This window comes from Pseudophryne corroboree, chromosome 1 (assembly GCF_028390025.1).
Source record: "Pseudophryne corroboree isolate aPseCor3 chromosome 1, aPseCor3.hap2, whole genome shotgun sequence".
Taxonomy (NCBI): domain Eukaryota; kingdom Metazoa; phylum Chordata; class Amphibia; order Anura; family Myobatrachidae; genus Pseudophryne; species Pseudophryne corroboree.
The window spans coordinates 168,707,056-168,722,576 of NC_086444.1; the positions used below are offsets into that span (position 1 = coordinate 168,707,056).

Sequence of the window (15,521 nt, forward strand, 5' to 3'; positions counted from 1 at the left end):
AGAAGATACTTATGATACATATTCTGTGTTATAAGTATCTTCTTTATATTATGGTAATCATTTTCAGAGAAAATACCTGTTTAAATTGATTTCGGAGGCACCGAGAGCAGTGCCTCCCGCTGCCAATTGCAAGTTGCTGGAAGCAGGGGGCGGGCAGGGGGCTGGGCCAAGCAGAGGTCTGTCAAAGCCCATTAAAAAACATCACTGTAAGCGGCACCTTTACAAGTGCCTCAGAGCAGGGACGTGCTTTCAGGCCATATGAAAACACACCCCTGTCACTGAAAGCAGATATGATTGGGCACCAGATCAGCACTGAAGTGACCTGCATCTGGCTGTCACTGTCAGTGCTGTACTGAGAGTTAGAGAGGTCTGGCGGGACGTCTGGATGAAATTCCGGTGGGCCGGTCCCGTAGTCTCTGCTCTGCAGGCTTGCGGTACCTGCTGCTGTGGGTTAAAAAAAGAAAGAAAAGGTTAGAAAGGGGGCGTGGCCACAGTCTGTTATTAGGCCACGCCCCCAACAATGCCTGTCAGCAGCCCTGCTTGCTCCTCGTGTAGCTGGCTCCTCTTCGCCTGGCAGCCCCCTTCCAGCGCTCATGCACACATGCACGTTCGGCTCACTCACAACGGGACCCAGACAGACCCACTGCTGCAAGAGAAACTGAGAGGAGAAAGGTGACTGGGGTAGGATTGGGGTACAGGTGTGCAGGGTTGGGGTTTATTGTGTGAGGGAGGTTGCTGGGTGCAGGGCTGGGGTATATTGTGTGAGGGAGGTTGCTGGGTGCAGGGCTGGGGTATATATTGTGTGAGGGAGGTTGCTGGGTGCAGGTCTGGGATATATATTGTGTGAGGGAGGTTGCTGGGTGCAGGTCTGGGGTATATTGTGTGAGGGAGGTTGCTGGGTGCAGGTCTGGGGTATATTGTGTGAGGGAGGTTGCTGGGTGCAGGTCTGGGGTATATTGTGTGAGGGAGGTTGCTGGGTGCAGGTCTGGGGTATATTGTTTGAGGGAGGTTGCTGGGTGCATGTATGGGTGCATGAGGGAGGTTGCTGGGTGCATGTATGGGTGCATGAGGGAGGTTGCTGGGTGCAGGGCTGGGTATATTGTTTGAGGGAGGTTGCTGGGTGCAGGTCTGGGGTATATTGTGTGAGGGAGGTTGCTGGGTGCAGGGCTGGGGTATATTGTGTGAGGGAGGTTGCTGGGTGCAGGCTGGGGTATATTGTGTGAGGGAGGTTGCTGGGTGCAGGGCTGGGGTATATTGTGTGAGGGAGGTTGCTGGGTGCAGGTCTGGGGTATATTGTGTGAGGGAGGTTGCTGGGTGCAGGTCTGGGGTATATTGTTTGAGGGAGGTTGCTGGGTGCATGTATGGGTGCATGAGGGAGGTTGCTGGGTGCATGTATGGGTGCATGAGGGAGGTTGCTGGGTGCAGGGCTGGGGTATATTGTGTGAGGGAGGTTGCTGGGTGCAGGGCTGGGGTATATTGTGTGAGGGAGGTTGCTGGGTGCAGGACTGGGGTATATATTGTGTGAGGGAGGTTGCTGGGTGCAGGGCTGGGGTATATTGTGTGAGGGAGGTTGCTGGGTGCAGGGCTGGGGTATATTGTGTGAGGGAGGTTGCTGGGTGCATGTATGGGTGCATGAGGGAGGTTGCTGGGTGCATGTATGGGTGCATGAGGGAGGTTGCTGGGTGCAGGGCTGGGGTATATTGTGTGAGGGAGGTTGCTGGGTGCAGGGCTGGGGTATATTGTGTGAGGGAGGTTGCTGGGTGCAGGGCTGGGGTATATTGTGTGAGGGAGGTTGCTGGGTGCAGGACTGGGGTATATATTGTGTGAGGGAGGTTGCTGGGTGCAGGTCTGGGGTATATTGTTTGAGGGAGGTTGCTGGGTGCATGTATGGGTGCATGAGGGAGGTTGCTGGGTGCAGGGCTGGGTATATTGTTTGAGGGAGGTTGCTGGATGCATGTATGGGTTCATGAGGTAGGTTGCTGGGTGCAGGGCTGGGGTATATTGTGTGAGGGAGGTTGCTGGGTGCAGGGCTGGGGTATATTGTGTGAGGGAGGTTGCTGGGTGCAGGACTGGGGTATATTGTGTGAGGGAGGTTGCTGGGTGCAGGGCTGGGGTATATTGTGTGAGGGAGGTTGCTGGGTGCAGGGCTGGGGTATATGTTGTGTGAGGGAGGTTGCTGGGTGCAGGGCTGGGGTATATATTGTGTGAGGGAGGTTGCTGGGTGCAGGGCTGGGGTATATATTGTGTGAGGGAGGTTGCTGGGTGCAGGGCTGGGGTATATATTGTGTGAGGGAGGTTGCTGGGTGCAGGGCTGGGGTATATTGTGTGAGGGAGGTTGCTGGGTGCAGGGCTGGGGTATATATTGTGTGAGGGAGGTTGCTGGGTGCAGGTCTGGGGTATATTGTGTGAGGGAGGTTGCTGGGTGCAGGGCTGGGGTATATTGTGTGAGGGAGGTTGCTGGGTGCATGTATGGGTGCATGAGGGAGGTTGCTGGGTGCAGGGCTGGGGTATATTGTTTGAGGGAGGTTGCTGGGTGCATGTATGGGTGCATGAGGGAGGTTGCAGGGCTGGGGTATAGGCGTGTGAGGGAGGGGGTGGGGGGATGCCGCCGCCATCAGTCACTGCCTCACCAGTCACTGACCTCACTGCACGTCACTGACACACGCCAGTAACATTCAGCACTGGAAGGGTGTATACCAGAATTGCCTACTCTCCCGGATTCTGCGGGAGACACCCGGTTTCTCGGGGAGTCCCCCGCAGCTCCGGAAGAGTGAGCACCCCTCCCGCATTCTGCCCACTTCCTAGGAGAGTGGGCAGAATGGGGAGCTAAATAGTGCTGAATCGAGGACCCGGTGGAGGGGGCGGGGCTTAATGATACGATTATATGCTAATTGCGCAATTGAAGCTCCACCCATATGCAAATACCACCCAATTGCGGCATTTGCTTGTGCAGTGGGCGGGGCCTACTGGTGGCATTGGCCCGACCCCGCCTCTGGCGCTGCCCACCTGCTTTTCCTCTCCGAGTATCTCCCGGAGAGGAGAGAAGAAAAGTAGGTAAGTATGGTATATACTAGGGATGCAGATAACACTCAGCACTGGAAGGGTGTATACTAGAGGTGTCTGTAACACTCAGCAGTCAGCACTGGAAGGGGGTATACTAGACACCGGTAACACTCAGCACTAGAAGGGTGTATATTAGAGGTATACTAGGGATGAAGGTAACACTCAGCACTTAAAGGGTGTATATTAGAGACACAGGTAACAATCAGCATGAAGTGTGTGTTTTAGAGACACAGGTAACAACCAGATTTGGAAGGGTGTATAATAGAGGTATCTGTAACACTCAGCACTGGAAGGGTGTAGACTAGAGACATCTGTAACACTGAGCACTTGAAGGGTGTATACAGGTAACACCTAGCTCTGAAAGTGTGTATACCAGTGGTTCTCAAACTCTTTTGAATCACGGCACCCTAGAGTGTCAGATTTTTTTTCACGGCACCCCTAGGCCAAAAGTTTCTTATTGAGAAATTTAGAAAGAAATATTAAATGAAGTAACTTGTGTTTATATGTCATCCTTAGGTTCAGATGTGTGGTAAGGGACAAGATTTGTTTCTGTATGTCCACATATTTTATGATTGGCAGCCACCAGCACTGGTTTTGACTATTACATTGACCATAAATCATTTGCATTGGTCCTGGATCACCAACCCACGGCACACAGTTTGAGAACCACTGGTGTATACTAAGGATACAGGTAACACTCGGCACTGGAAGGGTGTATACTAGAGGTGTCTGTAATACTCGGCACTAGAAGAGTGTATACTAGAGACACCGGTAACGCTCAGCATTGGAAAGGTGTATATTAGAGGCATGGGTAACACTCAACACTGGAAGGGTATATACTAGGGATGCAGGTAACACTCAGCACTGGAAGGCTGTATTTTAGAGACACCGGTAACACTCAGCACTGAAAGGGTGTATATTAGAAACGCCGGTAACACTCAGCACTGGAAGGGCGAATACTAGAGACACAGGTACAAACCAGCACTGGAAGGGTGTATAATAGAGGTGTCTGTAACATTAAGCACTGGAAGGGTGTATACTAGAGACACTGGTAACACTCAGCACTGGAAGTGTGTATACTAGAGGTGTCTGTAACACTCAGCACTGGAAGGGTGTATACGAGAGACGCCTGTAAAACTCAGCACTGGAAGAGTGTATACTAGTGATGCAGGTACACTCAGCACTGGAAGGGTGTATACTAGGGACACCGGTAACATTCAACACTGGAAGGGTGTATACCATACCTCCCAATTGTCCCATTTTTTGGGACTGTCCCGCTGTCCCACCCGCGGGCCGCAGTGTCCCACGGTGAAGGGGGGGGGCAGTTGGGAGGCTCTGTCACTCGCTGCCCCGCTTAGCAGAGCAGCGGTGAATAGACGCACACAGCGTCTATTCACTACAGACGGAGGCATGCCAGCAGCAAACAGAGAGCTGGGCATGCCCACTCAGTGACGAAAAGCGGGGGCGTGGCTCATGATCGTGGCAATCCCGCGAAGCCACGCCTTTTACCGGCGGGCCGCACCAAAATCCCTCTTTATGCAACCGTGAAGTTGGGAGGTATGATATACTAGGGATGCAGGTAACACTCGGCACTGAAAGGCTGTATACTAGAGACATCGGTAACACTCAGCACTGGAAGGGTGTATACTAAAGTCGCCGGTAACACTCAGCACTGGATGGGTGTATACTAGAGTCACTGATAACACTCAGCACTGGAAGGGTGTATACTAGGGATGAAGGCATGGTGGGCAGGGCCGGCGCTACCACTAGGCAGCTTTAGGCAGCTGCCTATGGGCGGCGACCACTGGAGGGCGGCACTGCACAGTGAAGGAAAAAGAGAGCGCCTCAGCTCATCCAAACTCCTTCTTTAGAGGAGGAGCAGGTCGTGGGCGCCCATCAAGTCTGACTTCAACGGGAGTGACTGACTGTGTGAGTCTTGTTTCAGCAACCCTGCCGATCCCCCCACCCCCCCGCCTCTGCTATAGCAGCACCCGGCATTATATACGTGCCGCCCCGCATAGTGGAATATTCAATCAGGCTGCTGTGCTGCCGCATGTGCTCCCGAGTAGTCCCACTGCACGTTATTCTTACTAGCTAGCACTGGCGCTCCCCCTGCAACTGTCTCCCGTGAAATGATGCCCGCTCCGAATCCCCCCCCCCCCGCCCCCCCTTCCCCGGGCTCAGTAAGCAGGTACCCGCTGGGCCAATCCGCTGCTGCAACTTTTTTTACTTGATCCGGCGTACACCCCCCCCCCCCCCCCTGAGTTTGGGCTTACGGATTAGTCACCCGCACCGACGCTCTCACCCCTCGCCCTCCCACGATCGTCTCCTGCAAGTTGTTTGCACTCCCCCCTCTCCATGAGATCCCGCATCTGATCACTATACTGATGCCTCCCCGAGTGTCCCCCCCCCTGCATCTTGTCATCTGCCCCTCCCACGTCAATTGGGATCCCGCTGCCTCCCCCCCCTCCCTCCTGCACCTTGTTACTAGCGGTTCCTTTTCCTCGCGCAATTAGGCTCCCCCATGTTGCCTTCTCTCCCCCCTCCTGCATCTTTTCACTAGATTCCCCCCCCCCCCCCCCCGGCGCAATTTGGCTCCCACATGTTGCCCCACCTGCATCTTGTCACTAGATTCCGCCCCCCCCCCCCCGCGCTATTTGCTCCCACATGTTGCCACCCCCCCTCCTGCATCTTGTCACTAGATCCCCCCTTCCTGCAGTTCGGCTCCCACATGTTGCCCCCCCCTTCTGCATCTTGTCACTAGATTCCCCCCCCCACGCAATTCGGCTCCCACATGTTGCCTCCCCTCCTCCTGCATCTTGTTGCTAGATATCACCCCCCCCCCCCGCAATTCAGCTCCCAAATGTTGCCTTCCCCCCCTCCTGCATCTTGAAACTAGAATACCCCCCCCCCCCAATTGGGCTCCCGCTGCCCCCCCACCTCCCTACTGCATCTTGTTACTAGCAGTTCCTTTCCTCCACACAATTCGGCTCCCACATGTTGCCTCCTCTCCCCCCTCCTGCATCTTGTCACTAGATTCTCCGCCCCCCCCCCCCCCCCCGCAATTCGGCTCCTACATGTTACCTCCCCCTCCTGCATCTTGTCACTAGATCCCCCCCCCCGCTATTCGCTCCCACATGTTGCCCCCCCCCCTCCTGCATCTTGTCACTAGATTCCCCCCTTCCTGCAGTTCGGCTCCCACATGTTGCCCCCCCCCCCTTCTGCATCTTGTCACTAGATTCTCCCCCCCACCCCTCTGCAATTCGGCTCCTGCATGTGGCCTCCCCTCCACCTGTATCTTGTTGCTAGATATCCCCCCCCCCCCGCAATTCAGCTCCCAAATGTTGCCTCCCCCCCTCCTGCATCTTGTAACTAGATTACCCCCCCAATTGGGCTCCGACATGTTGCCTCCCCCCCCTCCTACTTTATCTTGTTACCGCATCATTTTTCCCTCTTCCCCCTGGTGTGTTTGGTCTCCAACATGTTACCTGCTCCCCCTGCAACTGGGCTCGGCTCCCGCATCTTATTACCTGATCCCCCCTACCCCCACGATTGGGCCCCCGCTTGTTTCCCGCCCTCCCACCCGCAATTGGGCTCCAGCAAGATTGTTACTCACTCCTCCCCACCTACGATTAGGCTCCTGCATGTTACCAGGTCCGGCGCTACCATTAGGCAGCTTTAGGCAGCTGCCTATGGGCGCCGGCACTTGGAGGGCGGTGCTGAGTGTACCAAAAAAAAAAGTGAGGCACCTCTCTGCTCGTCCTGGTTGGAGCCACATGTCCGGCGCTGTTCCCTCCTCCCCCTGCTGCGTCACTCACACCCCCCTTCATCCCACCCGTCGCGATGACCGGGGGCGGCGCCTTCACCAGAGTGGAAAGGAGGACTTCTTCAACTGCCGGTTCGGTCAAGTCCCCACTCGTAGCGCGTCCTGACCGACAGCGGATGTTAGAAGAGAAGAAGGTGGGACAGGAGGAGGGGGTCAGAGGGCCAGGCACATATTTGCAGCAGGCAGCCGACGGGGATAAGTGGCCAGGCTGACTGATGAGCTGCTGCTGGTTGGGGCTGCACAGTAGTGTGCTCACCGTCAGCCGGCTGTACTGAGAGGTCGGGCTGACTGGGGATGGTGGGTGGCAGGTGGAGCTGAGAGGGGCAGAAGTAACTGGGAGCCTCAGGGGGGTAAAGTGGGAGGAAGTATCACTGACAGAGGAGCCTGCTGGTGCTGGCGATCGTGGCTGCAGACTGCTGCTCACTGACAGGCAGGTGTCTGCCTTGCAAGTGTGAGAATGAAGCAACAAGGGGCTGGGATCATCAGGACAGGTGGCCTCTTCTGTCAGCCTTGTGCTCATTACATACAGGTGCAGGGACAGATTGGGGGCACAACCAGCTGCGTGAATGCACATGCTGTAAATGGGGGCGAGCGAGCACTAAAGAAAGGGGTGTGCCGTGAGTCGGGGGTGTGTGGATTTGCGGCATGCCTCCATTTGCATGGTGATGGGCAGGGGCATGTGACTGGGGAGCAGGCAGACCAGGGAGCGGCCGCTCCTGATTGGCTGCCGGTCCACAGCAGATTTGAAATAGTAGCGCCACGGTCATCATAGGAGCCAGTGCCGCACCAAAGGCCGCCGACCACAGCCTCCTCCTACGTTGCACCACCACTGCCCTCGGTCCTCCTCTGCTGCCCTCAGTCCTTCTCTGCACCTCCGCAACATCTCCAAAGACCGCAGCCTCCTTCGCCCCACGCTGACCACAGCCTCCTCATGCACCGCAGCTGCTAAATAGGTAATCTTACCCTGCTGCGTTTCGCTCTCCCTAGTCCCTACTGTATGCCCTTACTGTCCCTCTCTCTGTCACTCTCCCTGTCCCTGCTGTCACTTTCCCTGTCCCCCTGTCACTCTCCCTGTCCCTATGTCCCTGCTGTCACATACCCTGTTATTCTCCCTGTCCCTATGTCCCTGCTGTCACTTTCCCTGTCCCTCTGTCACTCTCCCTGTACCTATGTCCCTGCTGTCACTTTCCCTGCCCCTCTGTCACTCTCCCTGTACCTATGTCCCTGCTGTCACTTTCCCTGTCCCTCTGTCACTCTCCCTGTACCTATGTCCCTGCTGTCACTTTCCCTGTCCCCCTGTCACTCTCCCTGTCCCTATGTCCCTGCTGTCACTTTCCCTGTCCCTCTGTCACTCTCCCTGTACCTATGTCCCTGCTGTCACTTTCCCTGCCCCTCTGTCACTCTCCCTGTACCTATGTCCCTGCTGTCACTTTCCCTGTCCCCCTGTCACTCTCCCTGTCCCTATGTCCCTGCTGTCACATACCCTGTTATTCTCCCTGTCCCTATGTCCCTGCTGTCACTTTCCCTGTCCCTCTGTCACTCTCCCTGTACCTATGTCCCTGCTGTCACTTTCCCTGCCCCTCTGTCACTCTCCCTGTACCTATGTCCCTGCTGTCACTTTCCCTGTCCCTCTGTCAATCTCCCTGTCCCTATGTCCCTGCTGTAACTTTCCCTGTCCCTCTGTCAATCTCCCTGTCCCTATGTCCCTGCTGTCACTTTCCCTGTCGCTCTCACTTTTCCAGTCCCTGCTGTCACTCTCCCTGAATTTTGTCTCATTGCATGTGGCATAATGTGAATTTCGGCTCATGTCGTGTGCTATAATGTGAATTTCGGCTCATGTCGCGTGCTATAATGTGAATTTCAGCTTATTCAGTGTGCTATAATGTGAATTTCGGCTCATACTGTGTGCTATAATGTGAATTTCAGCTCATACTGTGTGGTATAATGTGAATTCTGGCTAATTCTGTGTGGTACAATGTGAATTTCGGCTCATTCTGTGTGCTATAATGTGAATTTCAGCTCATACTGTGTGCTGTAATGTGAATTTCGGCTCATTCTGTGTGCTATAATGTGAATTTCAGCTCATACTGTGTGCTGTAATGTGAATTTTGGCTTATTCAGTGTGCTATAATGTGAATTTCGGCTCATACTGTGTGCTATAATGTGAATTTCAGTTCATACTGTGTGGTATAATGTGAATTTCGGCTCATTCTGTGTGCTATATGTGAATTTCCGCTCATACCGTGTGCTATAATGTGAATTTCGGCTCATATCGTGTGCTATAATGTGAATTTCGGCTCATACCGTGTGATGTAATGTGAATTTCGGCTCATACCGTGTGATGTAATGTGAATTTCGGCTCATACCGTGTGATGTAATGTGAATTTCGGCTCATATCGTGTGCTATAATGTGAATTTCGGCTCATACCGTGTGATGTAATGTGAATTTTGGCTCATTCTGTGTGGTATAAGTTATACTAGATAGTATAAGGGGTCCTACTATTGTGGTGCACAATCTGTATAAGGGGTAGTAAACTACACTGAAAACACACCCCTTTTGCGTGTGCATGTCCCCTTTTTCCAGAGCACGTGCATCTCTTCGGCATGTGCATAGTTACAACCTTAACTTTTCCATACCCCCACCTCAAAATTTCCACTTCGACCACTGCATATATATGTGTATATGTGTGTGTATGTGTGTATGTGTGTATATATATATATATATATATATATATATACATACATACACACACACACACACACGTGTCCTCCCTCATCCAACGTGCGAACAGGTCATGCGTGCATACTAGCTGCGACCACCATCAGGCGGTGGCGGTGGAACTTATTAGATGATGTGTCTGCACTTTTTCACTTCAGGGGGGCTCAATATCTTTATTTAATTATTATTATTTATTTATTTTTTTGGGGAGGGGGGGCGCCTTAAGGATTTGCCTAGGGCGCTGAGGCACCTTGCACCGGCCCTGATGGTGGGACTGGTCCCACAGGGGTACAGGGGAAACCACCGGTAGGCCCCACCGCCTGGAGCCCACCCCCTCCTCTAGGGATCAGGTTCCAGACTGAGCACTTGAGTTATACACTATACATAAGTTACCTTATACTGCACAGGACTATGGTGCATTCACTACAGTATATTGCTGTTATTCATCTGGTACATTATCATGTATTCACTAGCAGTATTTACTATATTAATTTATCAAGGGGTCCAGAACATACACTAAAGGTTTGCCAAGCCTCTAAACATGGGCCCCTACGACCGCATTTCCCCCGGTGGGCCCTTCATGCCCCAGTCCGACACTGGATGAAGGTAACACTCAGGACTGGAAGGGTGTATGCTAGAAACGCCAGTAAAACTCAGCACTAGAAGGGTGTATATTAGAGGCGCCGGTAACACTCAGCACTAGAAGGGTGTATATAAGAGGCATCGGTAATACTCAGCACTGGAAGGTACTAGAGGTGCAGGTAACACTCAGCACTGGAAGGGTGTAAACCCAGCACCGGCAACAGAAATCTTGGGGCCCCGTATACCGATATGTTTGGTGCTCCCACAACCCCCCTTGACTTGGCAGAGAGTTTATTTAAAAAAATAGTGTATATATATATATATATATATATATATATATATATGCTGTATATATATATACTGTATATATATATATATATATATATATACGGTGCTCGAAGTGGGCTGGTAGACACCGGCATGGCATACTGGCACTTCGAGCACAGACCGCTGAAGACCCCCGCTGCTATCACTTCAAATTTAGCGCTGTTCAAGCGCCAATTGGAGCTCTCGAACTGGCAGCCAATGAGGAGCAGCTGCACGGCCGCTCTTGATTGGCTGCCAGTCCACAACAGATTTGGAATGATAGGCGGACTGGATGCAGGGGAGGCTTCATAACCAGACCCGCATTGAAGGCCACAGTAGCCGTCGCCGCCGACCACAGCCTCCTCCTCTGTACCACCGACAAGGACCACAGCCTCCTCCACACCGCCCCTGCAACTGACCACAACCCGCAGACTCCTCCTCCGTACCGCTGCCGCCAACCACAGCCTTCTCATCCTGAATTCAATTAGGGGAGAAGTTCTCATCCCACAGGTGCCTGGTGTATACCGCACGTATGGTACCGTTGGATTCACAGATATTTTCTTGCAATACAGTGTACACATAAAAACATAAAATTTTACTGCAGATAAGAACCACATGGCCCATCCAGTCTGTCCTTTAGTGTTAAGGCATTAGGGTTAGTTCAGGGGCCTGAGTTAGGGTCAGGGCCAGCAACAGAAATCTTGGGGCCCGGTACACTGATATCTTTGGGACAGGGGTGTAGCCAGATCTTTGCAGGTACCATAGCAACATTTTAAAGGGGCCCTTGTCCCAATGCTTTTGAAGAGACACTACTCTGCAGTAATCATTACTGTTATGTCCCATAATAGTGCTCTAATTAATTTTCTAAACCATAGTAGTGCCCTAGTTCACGTTCTGTCACATTGTAGGGCTGAAATTACACATTATGTAGTACAGTCAGTACCTCCAATTCACATTATGACATACAGTGTCCCCATTTTATATTATGCCACACTCAGTGGCGGAAGTAGAGTGCGGTGGGCCCAGGTGCAAAAATATGTTTTGGGCCCCCCCAATAGAAAAAAAACCACCAAGATTTGGGGGAGGTGTCCTGAGGATTCTACTGTTACTATCTTTGCATAGTAACAGTAGAAACTTGAGTGGATGTTGCCATATTTGCACACTGATAGAAAATCAGATATCCAACATAGAGTAGGCTTCATTGCAACAGTGTCTGTCTTTAGAACATCTCTCCATATACTACACCCAGTGGCGTCACAAGGAGGGTGCGGGGGGTGCGGCCCGCTCCCGGGTGTCACCCGCCGAGGGGTGACACCAAAATGCCGGCTCCTGCAGAGTGACAGAAGCCGAGTGCTGCACTGTTATATTATGTGCAGCACTCGGCTCCTGTCACTTTGTAGGAGCCAGCACTGCAGGGACAGCACCTCCCGAGAGTCAGCCCTCACCTCCCACACCCCCCAGTGAAAAAAAAACACGGGTGTCGGGACGCAAAGCCCCGCCCCTCCGCAAAGCCCCGCCCCCTTTGCGCGCCTGCAATGGTTTAAAAATGGATTCAGCCCGTGAAGCCCCGCCCTCTATTTAAGACCCGCCCATTCCCGCGAAGCCCCACCCCTTTTATCCTCGTTGCCGCACCGGGTGTCACAGAGGTGAGTGACGCCTCTGACTACACACACCCACTGATATACCTCTCACCCATCCATAAATTCTATATATAGTACCTCTTACTCACTACTACTTAGAGATAGAGCTATAGTGGTGCAAGTAGAAAAATTGCTCCGAAGGCACGTGCCAAAAAATGGGCATGGCCACATGCCACAATCTGAGTGGCCACTGAAAATGGGTGCACGTCAACATGACATGACACCCATTTCTCGGCACTCTGGGAACATTCCTTTCTATTCCAAATGCACCTTACCTATATGATGGTTTCTCACAATGGGGAACTTCTGAAGAAATGTATTCTCCCTGGTCAGACAGCATCTTCAGTCGGTATTTACTATTCAAGTTGTAAATCACATGGTCCAGACGATGCCTGTTTGTGTAGGAATATAACCAAAGTAATCGTCATACAACAGAGGTGCAACCTGACTCATGCCACCTGTTTCACCTTCTATCCCCTGCGTCTCTCAGACACACCATCACTTCCCCCCTGCATCTCTCAGCCACACCATTTCCCCCCTGCGTCTCTCAGCCACGCCATCTCCCCCCTGCGTCTCTCAGCCACACCGTCATCTGCTGCCTACGTCACCAACACCGTCATATCTCCCTGCTACTCTCAGCCACACCATCACCTCCCTCTGCGTCTCTCAGCCACACGTTATCTCCCACATGCTACTGCCCCCTTTAATAATGTGTCTCCCAGACTGTTCCCCCATTCAATCTTTCTCTCCCATCTCTGCGTCCCTCATCAGCCTCCCATCTCTGCGTCCCTCACCAGTCTCTCCTCTCTGCATCCCTCATCAGCCTCCCACCCCTGCGTCCCTCATCAGCCTTCCATACCTGCTTCCATCATCAGCCTCCGATCTCTGCCACCCTCATCATTCTTCCATCTCTGCCACCCTCATCAGCCTTCCATCTCTGCCACCCTCATCAGCCTTCCATCTCTGCCGCCCTCATCAGCATTCCATCTCTGCAACCCATATCAGCCTCCCATCTCTGCCACCCTTATCAGCCTCCCATCTCTGCCACCCTCATCAGCCTTCCATCTCTGCCACCCTCATCAGCCTTCCATCTCTGCCACCCTCATCAGTCTCCAATCTCTGCCACCCTCATCAGCATTCCATCTCTGCCACAATCATCAGCCTCCCATCTCTGCCACCATCATTAGCCTCTCACCAGTAAACCCCCTCTGCATCCCTCATCTGTATTTTCAGCAGTGTGCCCCCCGCACTCCCCCTCCGATTTCCCAGTACTGTCACCCCCATGTGTGGCCATTAATGCGCTCCCTCCATCACTGTGCCCCACCCCCCATCAGTTCCATTTGGAGACGGAACCAGTTCCGCCTCCTCCTGCTCACCTAACCCAGGAGGGAAATGTTGGGCACCCGCTGAGATTGTGTTACCAGCAGGAGCCTGGCTCCTTCCCCTCAGTGACTTCCGGAGACCGGAGCTCACTCCTGAGCTCCGGCTTCCGGCTCAGGCAGTGTGCGGCTGGCGGCACTATGGGAGAGACATCATGACATCTCTCCCATAGTTCCGAAGAGCGGGCGGCCAGACGGAGGGCAGCGTGGTCCGGAAAGCAGGAGTGGGACTGGTAAGTATAGTGTTTCATGATTATTATTATTGTGTGTGTGTGTGTGTGTGTGTGTGTGTGTGTGTGTGTGTGTGTGTGTGTGTGTGTGTGTGTGTGTTTAAGCGGCGCTACTATGGGGCATATCTGCTGGAGGTATAACTACACTGGCACATCTGCTGGGGGCATAACTAATGGGGGCACATCTGCAGGGGGCACAACTAATGGTGGCACATCTTCTGGGGGCATAACTAATGGTGCCACATCTGCTGGGGGTATAACTAATGGGGGCACATTTGCTGGGGGCATAACTAATGGTGGCACATATGCAGGGGGCATAACTAATGGGGGAAATTCTGCTGGGGGTATAACTAATAGGGGTACATCTGTTGAGGGCATAACTAATTTGGGCACATCTGCTGGGGACATAACTAATGGGGGCACATCTACTGGGGGCATAACTAATAAGGGCACATCTATTTGGGGCATAACTACAGGGGGCACATCTGCAGGGGGCATAACTAATGCGGGGACATCTACTGGGGTACTTCTGACTGGGGGCATAACTACTGGGGGTAAATATACAGGGGGCATAACTACTGGGGCATTACTACTGGGGGCACTACTAATGAGGGCATTGCATAGGGGGCACTTAAGGGGTATCACTCCTGGGGACATAAGGGCACTACTACTGGGGGCACTGTGTAAGGGGCACCAATACTATGGGGACTACCACTACAGTGGACATTGCATAAGGGGCACTACTACTGAGGGTATTGCATAAAGGGCACTACTTCTGTGGGCATTATGTGTATTTGGGGTGCTACTACTGTGGGCTTTGTATATAAGGGGCACTAATGTGTGTCATCTTCAAGAATAAGGGACACTACTATGTGGTGTTATATGAATAAGATCGTGCTACTGTGCGGCATAATTTGAATTGGTGATACTATTGGGTGACTACGCCTCGTTTGTTTTGAGACCACGCCCCTTTTGTTTTGAGAGCATGCCCCCTTTTTGTGATGCGTGCCCACCTCTCTAGGACCACTGTAAGCACTGCATATATGTATCTGGCACTGTGGGGACTTGTCTATCTGGCACTGCTGTGGGGCATATCATGTCTATCTGGCACTGCTGCGATGCATATCATGTTTATCTGGCACTGCTGGGAAGCATATCATGTCTATCTGGCACTGCATTACTGGGGTCGTTATGTGTATCTGGCACTATACTGGAGACATTATGTGTAAGGAACACTACTGTGGCTGCTATGTGTAAGGCTGCTAATTGTGTGTGTAGAGGGGGTATGAAAATATATTTATAGTTTGATAATATGAAGTTGCGAGGCCACGCCCACTTTTCCAGGGGGAAAAAGGGGGGGGGGGTGCTTCAAAATTCTCTCACTCAGGGTGCTAGTAGGCCTGTAGCCGGCGCTGTAAATATATATATATATATATATATATATACTGCTCAAAAAAATAAAGGGAACACTAAAATAACACATCCTAGATCTGAATGAATGAAATATTCTTATTAAATACTTTGTTCTTTACATAGTTGAATGTGCTGACAACAAAATCACACAAAAATTATCAATGAAAATCAAATTTATTAACCCATGGAGGTCTGGATTTGGAGTCACCCTCAAAATTAAAGTGGAAAAACACACTACAGGCTGATCCAACTTTGATGTAATGTCCTTAAAACAAGTCAAAATGAGGCTCAGTAGTGTGTGTGGCCTCCACGTGCCTGAATGACCTCCCTACAATGCCTGGGCATGCTCCTGATGAGGTGGCG

At 52.3% G+C, this 15,521-nt stretch overlaps 1 protein-coding gene across 2 annotated transcripts in view; it reads left to right on the plus strand.

Moving 5' to 3' along the window:
- Positions 1-549: 549 nt before the first annotated feature.
- Positions 550-15,521, plus strand: part of ZNF366 (zinc finger protein 366) — a 136,627-nt gene continuing 121,655 nt past the window's right edge. Inside the window, exon 1 of one of the 2 annotated variants that reach the window (XM_063963880.1) lies at positions 550-672. In XM_063963880.1, coding sequence (XP_063819950.1) covers positions 602-672 — 71 coding nt within the window. In that variant the 5' untranslated portion in view covers positions 550-601. The remainder of the gene's footprint in view (positions 673-15,521) is intronic. The other variant, XM_063963881.1, reaches the window with a different exon arrangement.